The sequence below is a fragment of the Equus caballus genome, chromosome 15, assembly GCF_041296265.1.
Source record: "Equus caballus isolate H_3958 breed thoroughbred chromosome 15, TB-T2T, whole genome shotgun sequence".
Lineage (NCBI taxonomy): Eukaryota > Metazoa > Chordata > Mammalia > Perissodactyla > Equidae > Equus > Equus caballus.
In genome coordinates this window covers 76,318,047-76,336,709 of record NC_091698.1, presented here as the reverse complement: position 1 = coordinate 76,336,709, position 18,663 = coordinate 76,318,047, and the positions used below count along the sequence as shown (strand labels likewise).

Below are 18,663 nucleotides of genomic sequence, written 5' to 3'. Positions count from 1 at the left end.
CCCAGTGAAAAGAAAGATTCGGAGGAGTCAGAGAAGGAGCCATCCTCTGAAAACAATTTTCTATGAAAACCAAAATAAAAACTTAGAATACCATTTGTCATAACAGGATGCAAAAAAATTAAAAACAGCTGCCATGGAATAAGAAAAGAAAACCACAAAGAGTGAAAAGGATATGATATAACGGAGGTGGAAGAATTACAGAAAAATTAAAGGAAAACTAAAAACACAAAAACAGACTGAGGATCCACTATGAAAGCAGAAAACAGTAAAACATTATAAATGATATAAAGGAAAAACTTGTGAGGATCTCTGAGAATGCAGGCAAAAGGACAAGACACAAATAATGAGAAAAAACAAGAAATACAAAGAAAGGAAAGCCAACCCAAGGCTCTTCACTACTCCTTACACGTAATATGCACACTTCCACTTCCACACCTTTACAACTTCTCTTACTCTCTCTGCTTATAACAAACAGCGTGACAGGCAGAATAACGGTGCCCAAGTACGTCCACACCCTCATCCCTAGGCCCTGTGAATATGCTACCTTATATGGCTAAAGGGACTTTGCAGAAGTGATTAAGGTTATGGACCCTGAAATAGGGAGATGACCCTAAATTTTCTATATGGATCCAATCTAATTACATACGACTTTAAAAGCAAAGCACTTCTCCCGGCTGTAGTCAAGGAGAGAGGTGATGACCGAAGAAGGAGCACAGAGAGATTCAATGTTGCTGCCTTCCAAGACAGAGAGAGGGGGTCACGAGCCAAGGAATGCAGGTGGCATATAGAAGCCTGGAAAGAAATGAAAACGGATTCTCCCCTAGAGCTTCCAGAAGGGAGTGCTGCCCTGCCGACACCTTGACTTCAGCCCAGTGAGACTCATGTTGGACCTTCTGACCCAGGGAACTAAAAGGTGATAAATCTGTGTTGTAAGCCACGAAGTTTTGGTTATTTATTATGCAGCAATAGGAAACTAATACAACCAGCCTCTTCCACCTGAAAAATCCTTTTTCTGCCTTTAAAACCCAGGTTCAAAATCACCTCTTCTGTAAGGTCTTCACTCTCCAGGAAATGGATACTACTCTTTTATGTTCCCCAAGTATCCTATCACACCAGTATTGAGACACAGCATAATTACTTGAGTGATAAGTCTGTCTGTCTTCTAGACTAGAAGTTGTTCAAGGGTATGGACTGTGTTTTTTCCTTCTTTGTATCCCCAATGTATAGCAAACAATAGGATTTAGTAAATATCTGATGAATAAAGATATTGTGCTCAGGACATAATGTGCTTTGCTCATACCCTATATTCAGATTCACCTTTTATACATGATGTGCCACTGTTCGTTCTTTTTGTTTGTTTGTGTTTTAATCCATTTGTGAGCCCTGATGCTTCTTATACATAATAAAATAAACTGAAAGGCATTTTTTACGGATAGACTTCAATATTGTTAATACATACAATTTGTCTTTAGATATTTAAAAAATGGCAGGGTTGATGAAGAGACAACAAAGTACAAAACAAAGAGTCTGTTACTCTACCACCTCTCTCAGCTTCTCTGGATCTCTTCATCAATAAAATGAAGATACTGGACCTGATGATCTGATGATCTCTGTAAATTTCCTATAATATCTGATCCAGGGGATAAGTAGTATAAAAAGCTCATAAAAGATAAAAAGCAGTGAGAGGTTTCAGTAATAAATAGTTTTACCTTTTTAAAAATACTCAAGAGGATTTCTGAAATCTGAGAGTTTGAAATCTGCCATAGCATTCATGACTGCAAAACTCTATTTATGCACCTCAAGGCTTTGTCATCTCTTCTACACTGAAGCACTAAAACTAGGACAACGTACTAAGAAAACATAAGTTACTGCCATCATTATCCTCAGGACAAATGATTAAGATACATGTATTACCTATCTAATCTATCTATCTGATCTATCTGATCTATCTATCTTATCTATCTATCTTATCTATCTGATCTATCTGATCTTATCTATCTTATCTATCTATCTTATCTATCTATCTGATCTATCTATCTATCTGATCTATCTATCTGATCTATCTATCTGATCTATCTGATCTATCTATCTGATCTATCTGATCTATCTATCTGATCTATCTGATCTATCTATCTGATCTATCTATCTGATCTATCTGATCTATCTATCTGATCTATCTGATCTATCTGATCTATCTATCTATCTGATCTATCTGATCTATCTATCTGATCTATCTGATCTATCTATCTGATCTATCTATCTGATCTATCTATCTGATCTATCTGATCTATCTATCTGATCTATCTGATCTATCTATCTGATCTATCTGATCTATCTATCTGATCTATCTATCTGATCTATCTGATCTATCTATCTATCTGATCTATCTATCTGATCTATCTGATCTATCTATCTGATCTATCTGATCTATCTATCTGATCTATCTGATCTATCTGATCTATCTATCTATCTGATCTATCTGATCTATCTATCTGATCTATCTATCTATCTGATCTATCTGATCTATCTGATCTATCTATCTATCTTATCTATCTATCTGATCTATCTGATCTATCTATCTTTGGACCACCTTCTTTACTTTATCTTCAAAATATGAATGAGAAGATGGGTGTTATGTGTAGGGGAGAGAAAACAAAGATAAAAGGCAAGGGAACTGACAGTAAATGAATTGAAAGCATGTTTAGCAGTAAAACACTTCAAACCTAGAACAATACTTTGGGGAAAGAAGTACTGGTTTTAGATTTACTTGTAGGGTTTCGCAGTTTAGCAGAACGTGCCATGGCGAGGTCAAAGTGAGCCTGGTCCGCATTGTCACACAGATGGATGATTCTGCACAGGCAATCGGCAGCAAACACCCGAGTGGCCCAGCGAGGGGCCACAAAGGGCTTGGATTTGTCTTCCTCGCCTAGCGTGGTGAACATGGTATCATCGTCCATCTCATCTTTCTTTTCAGATTCTTCATCTTTCCCACTACTTAAAGGAGTGGCAGTACTCATATCTATAATAAAAATGGAAACAAATTATAACCACCTCACATATAGCAAAATGATACTTCAGAAATAGCATTAATGTTAGAAGACAATTAAAAAAAGACTAAATTCTCAGTCCTTTGAAAGTAGAATTGCCAAGCTTTTTAAAGAAAATAATCAATCAAAAATCAAGGAAAAGAGGGGCCGGCCCAGTGGTGCAGCAGTTAAGTTTGCATGTTCCGCTTTGGTGGCCTGGGGTTCGCCAGTTCAGATCCCGGGTACTGACCTATGCATTGCTTGGCAAGCCATGCTGTGGCAGGAGTCCTACATATAAAGTAGAGGAAGATGGGCACAGTTGTTAGCTCAGGGCCAGTCTTCCTCAGCAAAAAGAGGAGGATTGGCGGCAGACATTAGTTCAGGGCTAATCTTCCTCAAAAAAAACCAAGGAAAAGATAACATAAAAGTACATATTTCTCTAGTTTTACACACTATTACAGTGTAACCCAGGATTTTTATATATGAAAATTTAGTTTGAACATAGTCTTTCGAAAAACTAAAGAAAGTTCATTAGTTTGTAATGTAATCTAATGTTGAACATTTTTACAGGAATTTATAGATGAAAAATTATTAGTATTTTTAAATGTAAGCTCAAGTTTATATATCGTATCTATATCTATATGTGTCTATATCTATATCTGTGTATATATATGTATATATAGATATATAAATCAGAAGTAAAATAATTTTCATTATTTTAAGAACACGTTTTTTTATATTACATACATACCACTAGAAGCTGCTAGGACATCTTTACAAAGCATCAGCCAATGGGAAAGCTTGTCTACAGCCAGAGATGAAAGCATATGTCCCAAAGTATCATGAATATCAGAACATAATTTTCTGTCTGTCTCCCGGTCTAGCATTCCAAACAGAAGCCCCTCGAGGCCAGTTTCTGTTATGTTAACGCCTTGGTGCCGGCAATGGATATCACTTCGAGCACTAACTCCAGGGGCGAAAGGACTGACATCTGAAAAGCAAAGCAATTTTCACAAAGGAACTTGTTTAAGATTTTGTTGTATACTATAGGTAACAATTATATTATAGACTAAGGCTCACATGTAAATTCACAATTGCAACAAAACAAGCCTAGCTATATATACAATTTATGGTTCCAATTTACATATCTTTAGGATTAGAATTTAATCTGATGAAGATAAAACTGTGAGCTTTACGATCAATTATTCTGAGGTATTTTAAACAAATCTCCAGGAAATATAAATATATATTTGATTCTAACAAGAAAAAGTGTGGGAACAAGACATGTTTGTAAATAGGTTTAATTTAATAGACAAAAAAAATTATTGCTATATTTGTCGGAAGAACAAATGGAAATTCATTCAGTCTTACAGTTCAGATTTTTAAAAATCTATAAAGCCAGAACATAAATTATAAACAGATTGTGTCCTAAAAGTTCATTTAAAGACAGGGAAAATCCTTTCCAAGAAACACACAATGTGATTTCACTTATACATGGAATCTTAAAAACACAAAGAACACATAAGAAAACAGAAACAGACTCTTACATGCAGAGAACAAACAAATGGTTGCCACGGGGTCGGGGAGCAGAGGGGCTGTGAGGGAATGGGTGAAATAGCAAAGGGGATCGAGAGGTAAAAGCTTCTAGTTCCAAAATAAATAAGTCACAGGGATGTAACGCATAGCATAGGGAATACAGTTAATAATATTGTAATAAGGTTGTATCGTGACAGATGTGTGATGACCATTTTGGAGCATATAAAAATATCAAGTCAGGGGATGGCCTGGTGGCATAGTGGTTAAGTTCAGCATGCTCTGCTTCAGCAGCCTGGGTTCACGCGTTCAGATCCCAGGCATGGACCTATACAACTCATCAAGCCATGCTGTGGAGGGATCCCACATGCAAAACAGAGGAAGATGGGCACAGATGTTAGCTCAGGGCCACTCTTCCTCAAACAAAAAGAGGAAGACTGGCAACAGGTGTTGGCTCACGGCCAATCTTCCTCAAAAAAAAAAAAAAAAAAAAATCAAAGCACTATGTTGTACACCTAAAATTAATATGCTATTATATGTCAATTTTTTCAATGAAAAAATCTTTTAAATAAAAAAATCACACAATCAAAAAGTAATGTTGTTATGCAACAGTAGTTAAATTTCCTGCTTTATCCAAAAAATCCTTATCCTCATAAACAGCAGTAGTACTACAGGCAGCCTTAAGAATGAATACTGTTGGGCTCTCAGAAGTCTAAAGCCCTCTCAACCTCGAAAGGAGTGAGATAGAGGATGCAGGCTGAGAAGTGGCTCTTTTAGCTGAGTCACTCCAAAGACAGAAAGAGGGGAGGTTGGAAGAAAATAGCCACAGCGAGGGGAATTCAAAGACAGTAGGAAAAGTCAAAAGAAAAGGTTCCAAGGAAAGAGAACATTAGGGAGAGATGAGGCACAGAGGCCTATTTTTCACTCAGCAGTATGTAGTGAATATTTTCCCATATCAAGAATTATACTTTTACAATGCGAATTTTCATGACTACGTATTAAATCACTGAATTAATTGGTAAACCATTGAGGATAAATTCCTGAAGGGGAATTACTAGATCAAGGTTAAGCACATTTTGAAAACTTTGGGGATATACTGACAAAAAAAATCCTCCAGAAAACTGGTAAGACTTTACGTTTCTACCAGCAATATAAGAAATTTCTCTTTTATTCCTACTTCTCCCAACACTGGTTATAACAATTATTTTTAATCTTAGTCAGTTTCATAGAAGAAAAATGCTATCTTATGATTGTATTACCTTGCAACTATTTAATCAAGGGAGGTTAAAGATATTTCATATGTTAATATTTCTTCTTTTATAAAACACCTGGAGATTTTACAGATGCACAGAAGAGTTCACATAGCAGCCTGAGACTACTTAGCAAGGCCTGATCTGAAGGTTAGCCCTTGTTCACCATCTGGGAATTGCGTTTCAGGAGGGCTCCCACCATTTCCTGAGAAGAGTGGCTTACTGTGCCTTAACTGTATCAACAATATGGTTTATGCTGAACATCTGCTTTCCCTCTGAGAGTCTGAACTTTTGGTACACGCCAGGCAGACCATGCCTACGTGACCAGCCCCCAATAAAAACCCTGGGCACGGAGTCTCTAAGAAGCTTCCCTCTGGACAACATTTCACGTGCTGTCACAACTCACTGCTGGGAAATCAAGCACATCTTGTGTGACCTCTTGGGGTGTTAATCCCTGGGAGCTTGCGCCTGGTTTGCTCTGGACTTTCCCAAAGCACCTACCCGAGGCACCAGAAGATCCAGTATGAATTCAAGCTATACTTAAAACCCTTCAAAAAAGCAAAAAGAACTGAAGAAAGCAAAGATCTACTTTTTGCTATGCAAACATCTACTGGTATTTCATAGTTTTATGAAAAAGCTTAGTTTTCCTAAACCTTTTTACGAAAAGTTATATGACAAAAAGTTAACTACTTGTCCAAGACTGGAAGCCTTCAGGTACCCCCAAAATAGGTCATGTCTCTTCCAAACTCTATTAGTGAGATACGGCCATATCCCCAGAGTCAGTCCCTCCTTTCACAGCTCAAACACCCTCAAGGGATGGCAGAAGTATCCTGAGACTAAACGCTATTCATTTTTTTTATGCTACAAAACTTTTAACCAAGTAAAAATGTGAAATTACCAAGAAAACTATACTGGAATTTTTAAAGTGATAATGGTTTTATTTTATTTAAAAGAATAAGAATACTGACTATATTTCAATGCAAAATGTTATTTCATGAGTAATATTCCTTTGAAATGCTGAAGCCTTCAAACGACAAGAATACCGAAGGCTGAGATGACTTACTAGCCCCGCCGCTCTCTTTGTCCCCCGCGTTCTTGGCGAGGCTCATGGCATACTCGCAGACTTCAGCCGCTTCTCTTTGCGCAAGCTGCCGGAGACACGCCACAGCGGCTCGTCGAAGCAACAAATGCGAGCTACATAAGTGAACCTGTAAACCATAACAATTTTAGATTTTTTTTAAAAAGCTGTAATCTCACTTGCCTAATGAATTCATATCAAAACCGCACTGGGGAAGAGGCTCTTCATTTAATAACCTCAGTTGTTAAAAATACACCTAAATAATGGCTTTCTGGAAAAATACTACTACTAATAAAATACATAAAGAATATTTTAGTGGCCAAAATAACTGTCCCAAGACCTAGGCACTAAAGATCATACAACGTAGATGAAAATCCAGAAGAATCTTTTGCACATCTAAACTTTGCCATGTAAAATATTTTAAAGATTTTATTTTTCCTTTTCCTCCCCAAAGACTCCGGTACATAGTTGTGTATTTTTCGTTGTGGATCCTTCTAGTTGTGGCATGTGGGATGCCGCCTCAGCATGGCCTGATGAGCAGTGCCATGTCCACACCCAGGAGTATGCAAACTTAACCACTTGGCCACAGGGCTGGCCCCTTCCATGTAAAATATTTTAAGTACAAAGAGATTAAATGTAGTGAATGAAAAGTTAGGGGGTAGAGCACAGAGAAAGAATTGAAAGCAAAGGAGGATACTTACTAAAATAAACAAACAAAATCAAGCAAACATAAACACCTGAAAAGAACTACAAAATGGAGCCTTTTGGTACAGAATTTTTTTTATCTCAAAACTTCCTAAAACAATCAATATAGTACATTCTACTACAAGAAGTAAAGTATATGATGCACCCTAGCATAATCATTAAGAGCTCTGGCTCCAGTTGCCAGACTGGGTTTGAAACCTGGCTCTGTCACTTACTCCTGTGTGACCTTAGACAAGTTACTTAACCTCTCTGTGCCTTATTTGCCCACATATAAAATGGGGACAGTAATTCTTCACAGAAATATAGTGAAAATAAAATAAGACAATACACGTACTTTGCTGAGAACAGTAGCTGATCATGGTAATTGCTTAATAAATATTAGCTATTATCATTATTACTAAAAATCTGATTCATCAAGAAAAATACTATGTTTCACATGCTGCTTTTTAAGCATGGAAGTAATACATTAAGAAAGAATCCCATCCAGAAATGATGAAAGGTGGGAATAATTATGTGAAATACATCGCCTCTTCACAATGCTAGTATATTTTTATATAATAAAAATATAGCATTATTATATTATAAATATAATATTAATCTAGCATTTGTAACTCAAGATATATTTGCATAAAATTCATTGCCTATGAAATTTACACCAAGTATTAAAAAAGTAAAAAATAACTGAAGGAGAAAATCTGACAGATTTTTTTCAACACTATGTTTTATTTGCTTCTGTTCATGAAAATAAAGACATTCGGGAACTTTCAAACATCCTCTAATTGGAAAGCTTAAGCATGGTCATATGAGATGGGAAGGACAAGTCACTTAGTCTCTCAGAGTTTCTGCCTTTTTATCTGTACAATGGGGACAATGTCCACCCTGCCTATCTTACACAATTGTGGAAAGAATCAAATGATCAAATAGATATGAAGCAAAACACTATAAAAGTTTAACTTAATTAAAATTAAATAGAATTGTAGCTAAGAAAATACGCTCGAGCCAGCCCTGATGGCCTAGTTAGGCATGCTCCGCTTCGGCAGGACGGGTTCAGTTCCCAGGCATGGAACCACATGACTTGTCTATCAGTAGCCATGCCGTGGCAGCAGCTCTCATAGAAGAACTAGAAGGACTTACAAGTGGAATACACAACTATGTACTGGGGCTTTGGGGAGGAAAAATAAGAGGAAGATTGGCAAGAGATGTTAGCTCAGGGTGAGTCTTTCCCAGCAAAAAAAGAAAGAAAATACACTCAACAAATGTTGACTGGTAAAGCTAAAGTGAAAGAAATAAAACCTTTTACAGCTTACAAAGTGTCTTTAAAAAATTCCACTTCAATGACTCTGAAGAGTGCTTTTCCCCCCATTTTAACATGTCTCATATTAAAGAAGCCAATTACAAGTGATGGCATCTTACAGTCACCGTAATCCAGGTAACAGTAATGATGTATTTGTTTGAAAACTTTCCATTGACACTTTCTGGTAAAACCCAGAAATTACCAGGAATAAAATACATTAAATTTGACAAAAATATGTTGCTTCTTCATGTCCCTTCCTAGCCCTTTCAGAGATAACCACAATTGACAGTGACATCCATCACTATAGTCTGGTTTAGTCTGTTCTTGAATTTTGTATGAGTGGTACCATGCAGTATGTTCTCTTCTGTGTTTGGCTTCTCCTCAGCAAAACATCTGTGAGATTCATCCATGTGACTCCACGTAACAGCAGTTCGTTCATTTTTATCGCCATGTGGTATTCTACTGAATAATGATATCACTCTTTATTTATCCTCTCTGCTGAGCGGTAGACAGTGCGGTTGTTTCTAGTTTTGGCTATTTTGAATAACCCAGCAATGAGCACTCCTGGCACACGTCTTTTGGCATATGTGTGCACGCATTTCTGTCAGGGATTTACCTAAGAGTGGAGGTGCTGAGTCACAGTGTACACATTTATTCAGCTTTTGTAGATTATGCCTACTTGTTTTCCAGAGGAGTTTTTTTTTCTTACATTCCACAAACCTCAGGAACATTGTGCTGCTTGCTTCTACATTAGATCTCTGCCTTCTTATAAAAACCCATTATTTTACACTTTATGTCATCGTGTTATCCCTTCTTATGCCTACCATGTACCTACATCCTGGACAACTGAACACCCCTGGCTCTGCCACTGATGACTTGGGCATTCAGCTCAAGTCTTTCTCTTACTGACATTTCCTACGTTTATCCCAGAGGACATAAATGCCTGTGTGCAGAATTGTCAGAACAGGAGAATGAGTTAACTGTGGTCACATGGTGTAAAAGCAGTTGTTTGCCAGGAGGGAAATAATAGTAGTTCAGAGAGGTGGTTTGGAATAGCTCCAATATCCCCAAAACACATTTAAAATAGTTCTATCATGATACAAATTTTAATATTTTTGTGTCATTTAATAAAGATTACTATGGTGAAATTCACCTTTCATTACATTTGCTGAAAAAAATCACATCTCATTTGTATTAGGTATTACACATGGTGTCACATAATATGGCTACTGCTGATGGCAATGACTGAGTAGAAATGAATATGAAATTTCAAACAACCCATACTGATCTCACTAATTTGGATGAACCCATGTGTAGAATGATTTTCAGAGAATGTCAAAAGATCTGGTAATGGAGGCAGCACGAGAGGCTCTTGGCAATGTAAACAAGACAACCACTTGAATGGCCCTTTTCCTCATCTTTATCCTGCCATGCCATCTTCTTCCCAGCAGCTGTCTGTAATCTCACTGCTTATTCTTTTGGAAAAGGCGTAGGAAAGTGCTCCAACAAACCTTGTAACAAAACCCTTGATGCTCTGCTAAGGAAATCAGTTTGGAAATATTATCATCTGTTAACAGAGGAGACACATTGCATTCCGTGTGGCTTACTGATAACCTCCACTGAGATAAAGAAATTCATACTATTTTATCATATCCTCTTAAATGTGTTCCATCTTATAAGGTCAACCTCCATAGAAAGGAGGAAAAAAGAAAGGATAAAAAATGGAGAGAGGAACCAGACAACCTGAGGAGTGTGCGTCTGCATCCTCATCACACTTGTCAGTTGCCTACTGAAGCTGGATCATGTAACCAGTTTGCCTTGCTCAGAGATGCCATCTATGTCCTCAGAGCTGGGGCATCAGACCGTGACTTCTGGCAGGATGCTAATATCTTGCAGAATGCAATCTAGTGTATACTATTAGTTGGCTATTTTCTTTGTGGATGTTCTTGGCAAACATTTCGCGTGCATCTGGTTTCTGCCCTGTGGCACACACAAACTCCTTGATGGTCTGGGACTGATTCAGTTCCCCCTGGTCTACGGTGAAACGGGAGCAAATATTATTGAGGAAAGCTAAATATACCACACAGATCTAACATCTAATATCTTGGCTGTTCAGTTCCTTTTCCTCATCCTGGATAACCTTCTCCTCCTCTTACCTCAACAATATCCTCCCATGGTTACATCTGTAGTGCTTTTCTTTCCCCCTAGAGGTCAGCCTCCTGCAGTCTTTACCTTCCTCCTTTATCCAAATGAGATTTCACAATCCATCATTTCAGCACTGTCTTCTTAATATCCTTATCTCCTTCATCCTGCTGTCACTTAATCGAATCTGCTTGGTCAAAGTCCAATTATGAATGTATCAAAGTATCTGGCTGCTCAATACCTGCACCCAAGTTATTTACAGGTACTGGAGAAAAATCTCAAAACTAGGCGAATTGCTACCATCATAAATTACACAATAGAGCCAAAGAGGGTCACTAACCTCTACTGAACTCTCAGCACTTTCAGCGAATTCTCATATTTACCCAGTTAGTTCAATCTCCCACTTCCCATTCTCCTCAAACTTCTGGCCCCCTTCTTTGCTTCCTTGTTCATGGAACTTGATTTTCCCTTTTACTTGATTAAGAAAGTAAGTCATTAAATAATAACTCCTTCAACTTCCAGCCACCAGATCCACAAACACATCTGTATCTACACTCATCCTCTCCTCCTTTCCTCTGGACTCCTTTCCTCCTTTGCACTGGAAGAGATACTCCCTTACGTGTGCCCTGGAAACTCTATCCCATTAGAAACCTTGGATGACAATTATTCCCTCTGCCCTACACCTTGAACTCTCCTACCCTACTGGCTCCATCTCACCAGCATTTAAACATGCTTACTTCTCACTACTGCAGCAAGAAAAAGAGTCTCTCTTGACCCCTTCACCTCCTTGACCTATTGTCCTCTGTCCTCTCCTTTACAGTCAAACCTCTGGAAAGAAGTTTCTGTTCATATTCTACCTTTAACCCAATGTATTTGGCTTCCATGTGTACCATTCTACCAGATGAGCTCTTACTAAGAACATTATGTGACAAAAGTCAAAGGACACATTATAGCTCTCATTTTACTTGATCTCTTGACAATATTTGATACAGCTGACCACTCCTTTACTCTACTGGGCTTTTAAAGCCTCTCTTTTTCCTTTAATCTCTCTGACTGCTTCTTCATGTTTTTTGCTGACTTTTTCTTTTTCTTGAGGAAGATTAGCCCTGAGTTAACATCTGCTGCCAATCCTGCTCTTTTTGCTGAAGAAGACTGGCCCTGAGCTAACACCTGTGCCCATCTTCCTCTACTTTATACGTGTGGGACGTCTACCACAGCATGGCTTGCCAAGTGGTGCGACGTCCGCACCCGGGATCCAAATTGACGAACGCTGGGCTGCCAAAGCGGAACGTGTGCAATTAACCACTGTGCCACCAGGCCGGCCCCGCACTTATCTTATTTGTAAATAATTATTGTTGACCATGTTCCCCTGTAAACCATAAGCTTCATTATGACAAAGGCTCCATATTGTCTCATTACACATGTAATCCCAGTACTATGTATGGTGCCTGACATACAGCAAGCTCTCAGTAAATATTTGTTAAGTGAATAAATTAACAATTGCAATGATAGCAACAGATCCTAACAAATTATTAATCAAGCTTTAGGAAATAAAATTCTGATTGGAAAAGACTAAAAATACGCATTCTTAGCTGAGAAATAAATAGTTCATCAAAATATTTCTTACGAGGTAAAAAAAAAAAAAGAAAACCAGTGAATGAAACGAATAGTCATAATGACTAGTGAAACTGAAACCCTAGAATTCACAATCCAGGAAACTTATATTTTTTGTTTTGGTCTAGTTTAATCTTTTGGGAAACACACTGGAGGCTCCCTAAATAAACTGAATGAAACAGCTTTATACTCACACAAAGGCTAGGAACGAGACTAGAGAGATTGACGTGTCGTGGTGCAAACATGTGAAGCTGCTGAAGGCAAGATATGGCAGCTGCCTGCACGAGAGAATCTGAATGGTCCTGGGTGATTGCACAACCCACCAAACAAGAAGAACGAATTGTGGAAATTGTTGCTCCATTCCCTAGCAGCAAAATAAAAGAAAATGTAAAAATACAATTATTTTATTAGTATCACCAAAAGTATTCCTAGAAATCAATTATCTTATAAGTAACACCTCGTTCTGATTACTATTCAGACTGTTTTGAAAACAAAAGTATACAAGGTCCATAGAAATGATTTCAAACCATGACTGCATATAGACGACAATAATATACCTCTCTTGGATTTAGCTGGGTTTATATTTATTCTCGGATAAACTATATTATTTTTAAACCTGTCACTGTTTTATTTGAAAGAGCCAGAAGATTCTTTGTTCTCTGGTTCTCTATTTTAACCAATATTATCACTTCTACAATACAGTAACTTCAAATTCTATTTTCCTAACAAGATTAATGGCAACTTTAACAGAGACAGGAAAAATAAATTGTAGTGTTGTACACTGTCTATATAAAAATGTCTTAATTGCTAAATATAGATGATTTAAAATTTTTACCAATGTAAAATAAAACAATTTTATACACATATAAAGACCAAACGAGGAAATCAGAGTCACTAAGAGTCACATCTAGTTTAAAATAAGCATTACCTCATCAAACATTGCATCAGATAGCTTTTGGTAAACAACCAGGCTTAGTGAAAGGTGCATATGTATTCTTTCCATAACTTTATGATATTCACTGGAAGCCTGGAAGAAAACTATTAATTTTCGCAAAGAGGACACTGAGTCTAAGAAAGAGACATGTCTAAATAAAACATTTTTAAGTTCCTAGCATTCTTCCTTAAGATCTTTTCTTTTTTTGCTTCTTTTTTTTTTTAGATATCTGTCCGAATGGATGCAACATAGCATACTGGTTAATAATGCAGGCAAACGAAATTGATCTGGGCTTCACCTCTGATTCCAATCACTCATTGGCTATATAGATAAAACTCTGGAAAAGTTCTTAACTTCTCTCAGCCTCAGCGTTTCATCTGTAAAATGGAGAGATATACCTATCTCAGGACTGTTATCAGAATTAAAAGAGATAATGTATATAAAGAGCTGAACTGTGGGGCCAGCCCAGTAGCGTAGTGGTTAGGTTCGCATGCTCCACTTCAACGGCCCACAGTTTGGGGGTTCGGATGCCAGGCATAGACCTACACACCACTCGTCAAGCCACGCTGTGGCTGTGTCCCACATGCAAGATGGAGGACTGGCACAGATGTTCGCTAGGGACAATCTTCCTCAAGCAAAAAAAGAGGAGGATTGGCAACAGATGTTAGCTCAGGGCCAATCTACCTCATCAAAAAATGTTTTTAAAAAAAACTCAACTCATTAAAAGATTTTAAAGAAAAGGTAAAGAGAAAATGGGAAAACCCTGGAAGTGACATATATTCAGGATAAATTCACAGTATTTTTCTGACTTGAGTGTTTACTTTAACCATTGGTAGAATTATTTCAGTCGAATTGCGTGATAAGAATATGGGCCTTAAGATCATAAATCTGCTACTCATTAGCTGACTAACCCTAGGCAAGTTGCTTACCTTCTCTGAGACTGCTAAATTAGACAGCATTATCTACCTTATGGCAGTGGTTTTTTAAAACTATGTTCCTGAGCCTTAGAGTTTAAAAAGAAGTGAGGCAAAAGTCCACGAAGACAAGCGGATGGCACCCCAAGGCAAAGGAACTCCACTTTCATTTTTGTTTTCCTGGGGCTCCAGTAAAATTTCATTTAGAAATGTTTTTTGTGTGCAAAACTTCAAAAAAACACCGTCAGTAATCAGTTTGTTGTAGAGATTAAATAAAATAGCATATGTAAAAAGCAGAGTTCCAGGCCTTTGGTAAATCATAAGCATAGTACATAGTAATATATAGTAATTAATATTATTATTACAAGATTCCTTTAAGAAACATGATGGTGACATTCAGGAAAATGAAAGTAATTATCTGCCTAGTTCCTTTAACTTAAGATGAATTTACTTACCTTGTAGTTCAGGGCCAACAGTAGTTATTATAGCACCCAAGCATCGACCCAAACACTGATGAACTTCTGTATGTGAAGGTGGAACTGTCAACAGCAAGGTAAGAACTAGAGACAATGTTGGTTCCACATATCCACGATACATTGGACCACTAGAATCCACTATCAAAGCAAGTGAATGAAGAGACCAAGTCTGGAATAAAATATAATTTTATTTTGAGTGATATCAGCATCATGGTGGAGTGAACTTTCCCAAGACTCTCTCCCCTCCGACATACAACGAACAGGGGCATCCATACTCCAACAGAAGACATCGTAACATAACATAAAAAACATCGGAGAAACACACGCAGCCACATGATGGAGGGCAGAGAGGCTGGAGCCCCCCTCGGAGGAGCTGGAATGGGGTGAGAGAGAATTTCACTTCCTCCCCTAAAGACTGTGATTTGCAACTGCGTGAGGTTCCATGAGAGAAGGAACGGGGGAGGGGTAGCTTGTTCATGGGATCACCAAGGACTAGATTGTTGCCTAGAGGGAAGCCCTCTAATGGGGTGAAAGCTTTTGCAGGGGGTGACCTCATCAAGCCAACATCCCAGGAGACCAGAGCAAGAGGAAGAAAGCCCGGAGAGCACACAGGATAATCTAGAGGAAATGGATAAATTCTTAGACTCTTACAACCTCCCAAAGCTGAATCAAGAAGAAACAGACAATCTGAATAAATTAATCACAAGGAAAGAGAATGAAACAGTAATCAAAAGCATCCCAAAGAATAAAACCCCGGGACCAGATAGCTTCTGCGGGGAATTCTAAGAAACTTTCAGAGAGGATTTAATACCTATCCTTCTCAAGCTATTCCAAAAAATTAGGGGAGATGGAACACTTCCTGACACATTCTACAAGGCCAACATCACTCTGATACCAAAGCCTGACAAGGACAGCACGAAAAAGGAAAACCATAGGCCAATATCGCTGATGAAGATAGATGCAAAAATCCTCAACAAAATTTTGGCAACCCGAATTCAGGAATACATCAAAAGGATTATATATCACGATCAAGTGGGATTTCTACCAGGGACACAAGGATGGTTCAACATCCGCAAATCAATCAACGTGATACACCACATCAACAAATTGAGGAATAAAAACCACATGATCATCTCAATAGATGCAGAGAAAGCATTTGACAAGGTCCAACAGCCATTTATGATAAAAACTCTTAACAAAATGGGGATAGAAGGAAATTAACTCAACATAATAAAGGCCATATATGACAAACCCACAGCCAACATCATAATCAATGGGCAAAAACTGAACGCCATCCCCCTGAAAACAGGAACGAGACAAGGATGCCCACTCTCACCACTCTTATTCAACATAGTACTGGAGGTTTTGGCCAGAGCAATTAGGCAAGAGAGAGGAATAAAAGGAATCCAAGTAGGGAGCGAAAGAAAGGAAACTTTCACTGTTTGCTGATGACGTGATCTTATATATAGAAAACCTCAAAGAATCCATCGGAAAACTAATAGGAATAATTAACAACCACAGTAAAGTTGCAGGGTACAAAATCAACTTACAAAAATCAGTTGCTTTTCTATACTCCAATAATGAATTTACAGAAAGAGAACTCAAGGATACAATTCTGTTTACAATTGCAACTAAAAGAATAAAGTACTTGGAATAAATTTAACCAAGGAGGTGAAGGACTTGTACAATGAAAACTCTGAGACATTACTGAAAGAAATTGATAGTGACATAAAGAAATGGAAAGAGATTCCACGCACATGGATTGGAAGAATAAACATAGTTAAAATGGCCACACTACCCAAAGCAATCTACAGATTCAATGCAATCCCAATCAGAATTCCAATGACATTCCTCATGGAAATAGACCAAAGAATCCTAAAATTCATTTGGGGCAACCAAAGACCCGGAATTGCTAAGGCAACCCTGAAAAAAAAGAACAAAGCTGGAGCTATCTCAATCTCTGACTTGAAAACGTACTACAAAGCCATAGTGATCAAAACGGTACAAAAACAGGCACACAAATCAATGGAACAGAACTGAAAGCCCAGAAATAAAACTGCACGTCTACAGACAGCTAATCTTTGACAAAGGTGCCAAGAACATACAAAGGAGAAAAGATAGTCTCTTCAATAAATGGTGTTGGGAAAACTGGACGGCCACATGCAAAAGAATGAAGGTAGACCATTCTCTCATGCCATACACAAAAATAAACTCAAAATGGATCAAAGACTTGAAGATAAGTCCTGAAACCACAAAACTCCTGGAAGATAACATAGGTAGTACACTCTTTGACATCAAACTAAAAAGGATCTTTTCGAATACCATGTCTTCTCAGACAAGGGAAACAAAAGAAAAGATAAACAAGTGGGAGTTCATCAGACTAAAGAGCTTCTGCAAGGCAAAAGAAACTAGAATCAAAACAAAGAGACAACCCACCAATTGGGAGAAAATATTTGCAAATCATATACGTGACAAGAGGTTAATCTCCAAAACACATAAAGAACTCACAGAACTCAACCATAAAAAAACAAACAACTCAATCAAAAAATGGGGAGAGGATATGAACAGACATTTTTCCAAAGATATACAGATGGCCAACAGGCACCTGAAAAGATGTTAAACATCACTAATCATCAGGGAAATGCAAATCAAAACTACAATGAGATATCACCTTACACCTGTTGGAATGGCTATAATTACCAAGGCAAAAAAATAACAAATGTTGGAGAGGGTGTGGAGAAAAGGGAACCCTCGTATACTGCCAGTGGGCATGCAAACTGGTGCAGCCACTATGGAAAACTATGGAGATTCCTCAAAAAACTAAAAATAGAACTACCATACGACCCAGCTATCCTACTACTGGGTATCTACCCAAACAACTTGAAACCAACAATCCAAAGTAACATATGCACCCCTATGTTCATTGCAGCGCTATTCACAATAGCCAAGGTATGGAAACAATCCAAGTGCCCATCAACTGACTGGATAAAGAAGATGTGGTATATATATACAAAGGAATACTACTCAGTCATAAAAAAAAAAGACAAATTCATCCCATTTGCAAGAAGATGGAAGGACCTGGAGGGAATTATGCTAAGTGAAATAAGCCAGACTGAGAAAGACAAACGCCAGATGATTTCACTCATATGCGGAATATAACAAGCACATGGACAAAGAAAACAGTTCAGTGGTTACTAGGGAAAGGGGGTAGGATGTGGGCACAGGGGGTGAAGCGGAGTGCTTATGTGGTAACAGTCAAGAAATAATGTACAACTGAAATCTCACATTGATGTAAACTATTATGAACTCAAATTAAAAATTTTTTTTAAATATATATTATTATTCTAGTCGTAAGGAATAATTAGAGTATACTAAATTGATTTATTAACTTAAATTTTACTAAATACTAACATCTTACCTGTTAATCAATAAGCTAGAAATCAATTAAAATATATTCCTTAAGGAATAAAAGGCAGCACATAAGCTACCCAACTGCCAACAACCAAAGCAACTGATGTACAAATGCTATGTTTAAAGTTTCTCTACAGCATAGCTTTGAGTGTCAGAAAAACATTTCCATGATGAACTCACTTTCTTCTGTTATAATGTACGTATATTTCCCACTTCCAAAAGACAATGACTTACGTAATGTGTTTCATTTAGTGGACATCAAATATATCTTTATTGCCTTTATTGC

The 18,663-nt window shown here is 37.7% G+C and overlaps 1 protein-coding gene across 5 annotated transcripts in view; it reads right to left on the bottom strand.

The window, feature by feature from the left end:
- HEATR5B (HEAT repeat containing 5B) overlaps positions 1–18,663 on the bottom strand; it is a 107,746-nt gene that overhangs the window by 41,308 nt on the left and 47,775 nt on the right. For all 5 annotated transcript variants that reach the window (XM_023619227.2, XM_023619228.2, XM_014731202.3 and 2 more), the window contains exons 20-24: positions 14,946–15,135; positions 12,837–13,006; positions 6,873–7,017; positions 3,778–4,017; positions 2,768–3,019 (exon numbers count right to left, since the gene is read on the bottom strand). In XM_023619227.2, the coding sequence (XP_023474995.2) occupies positions 2,768–3,019; positions 3,778–4,017; positions 6,873–7,017; positions 12,837–13,006; positions 14,946–15,135 (997 nt within the window). The remainder of the gene's footprint in view (positions 1–2,767; positions 3,020–3,777; positions 4,018–6,872; positions 7,018–12,836; positions 13,007–14,945; positions 15,136–18,663) is intronic.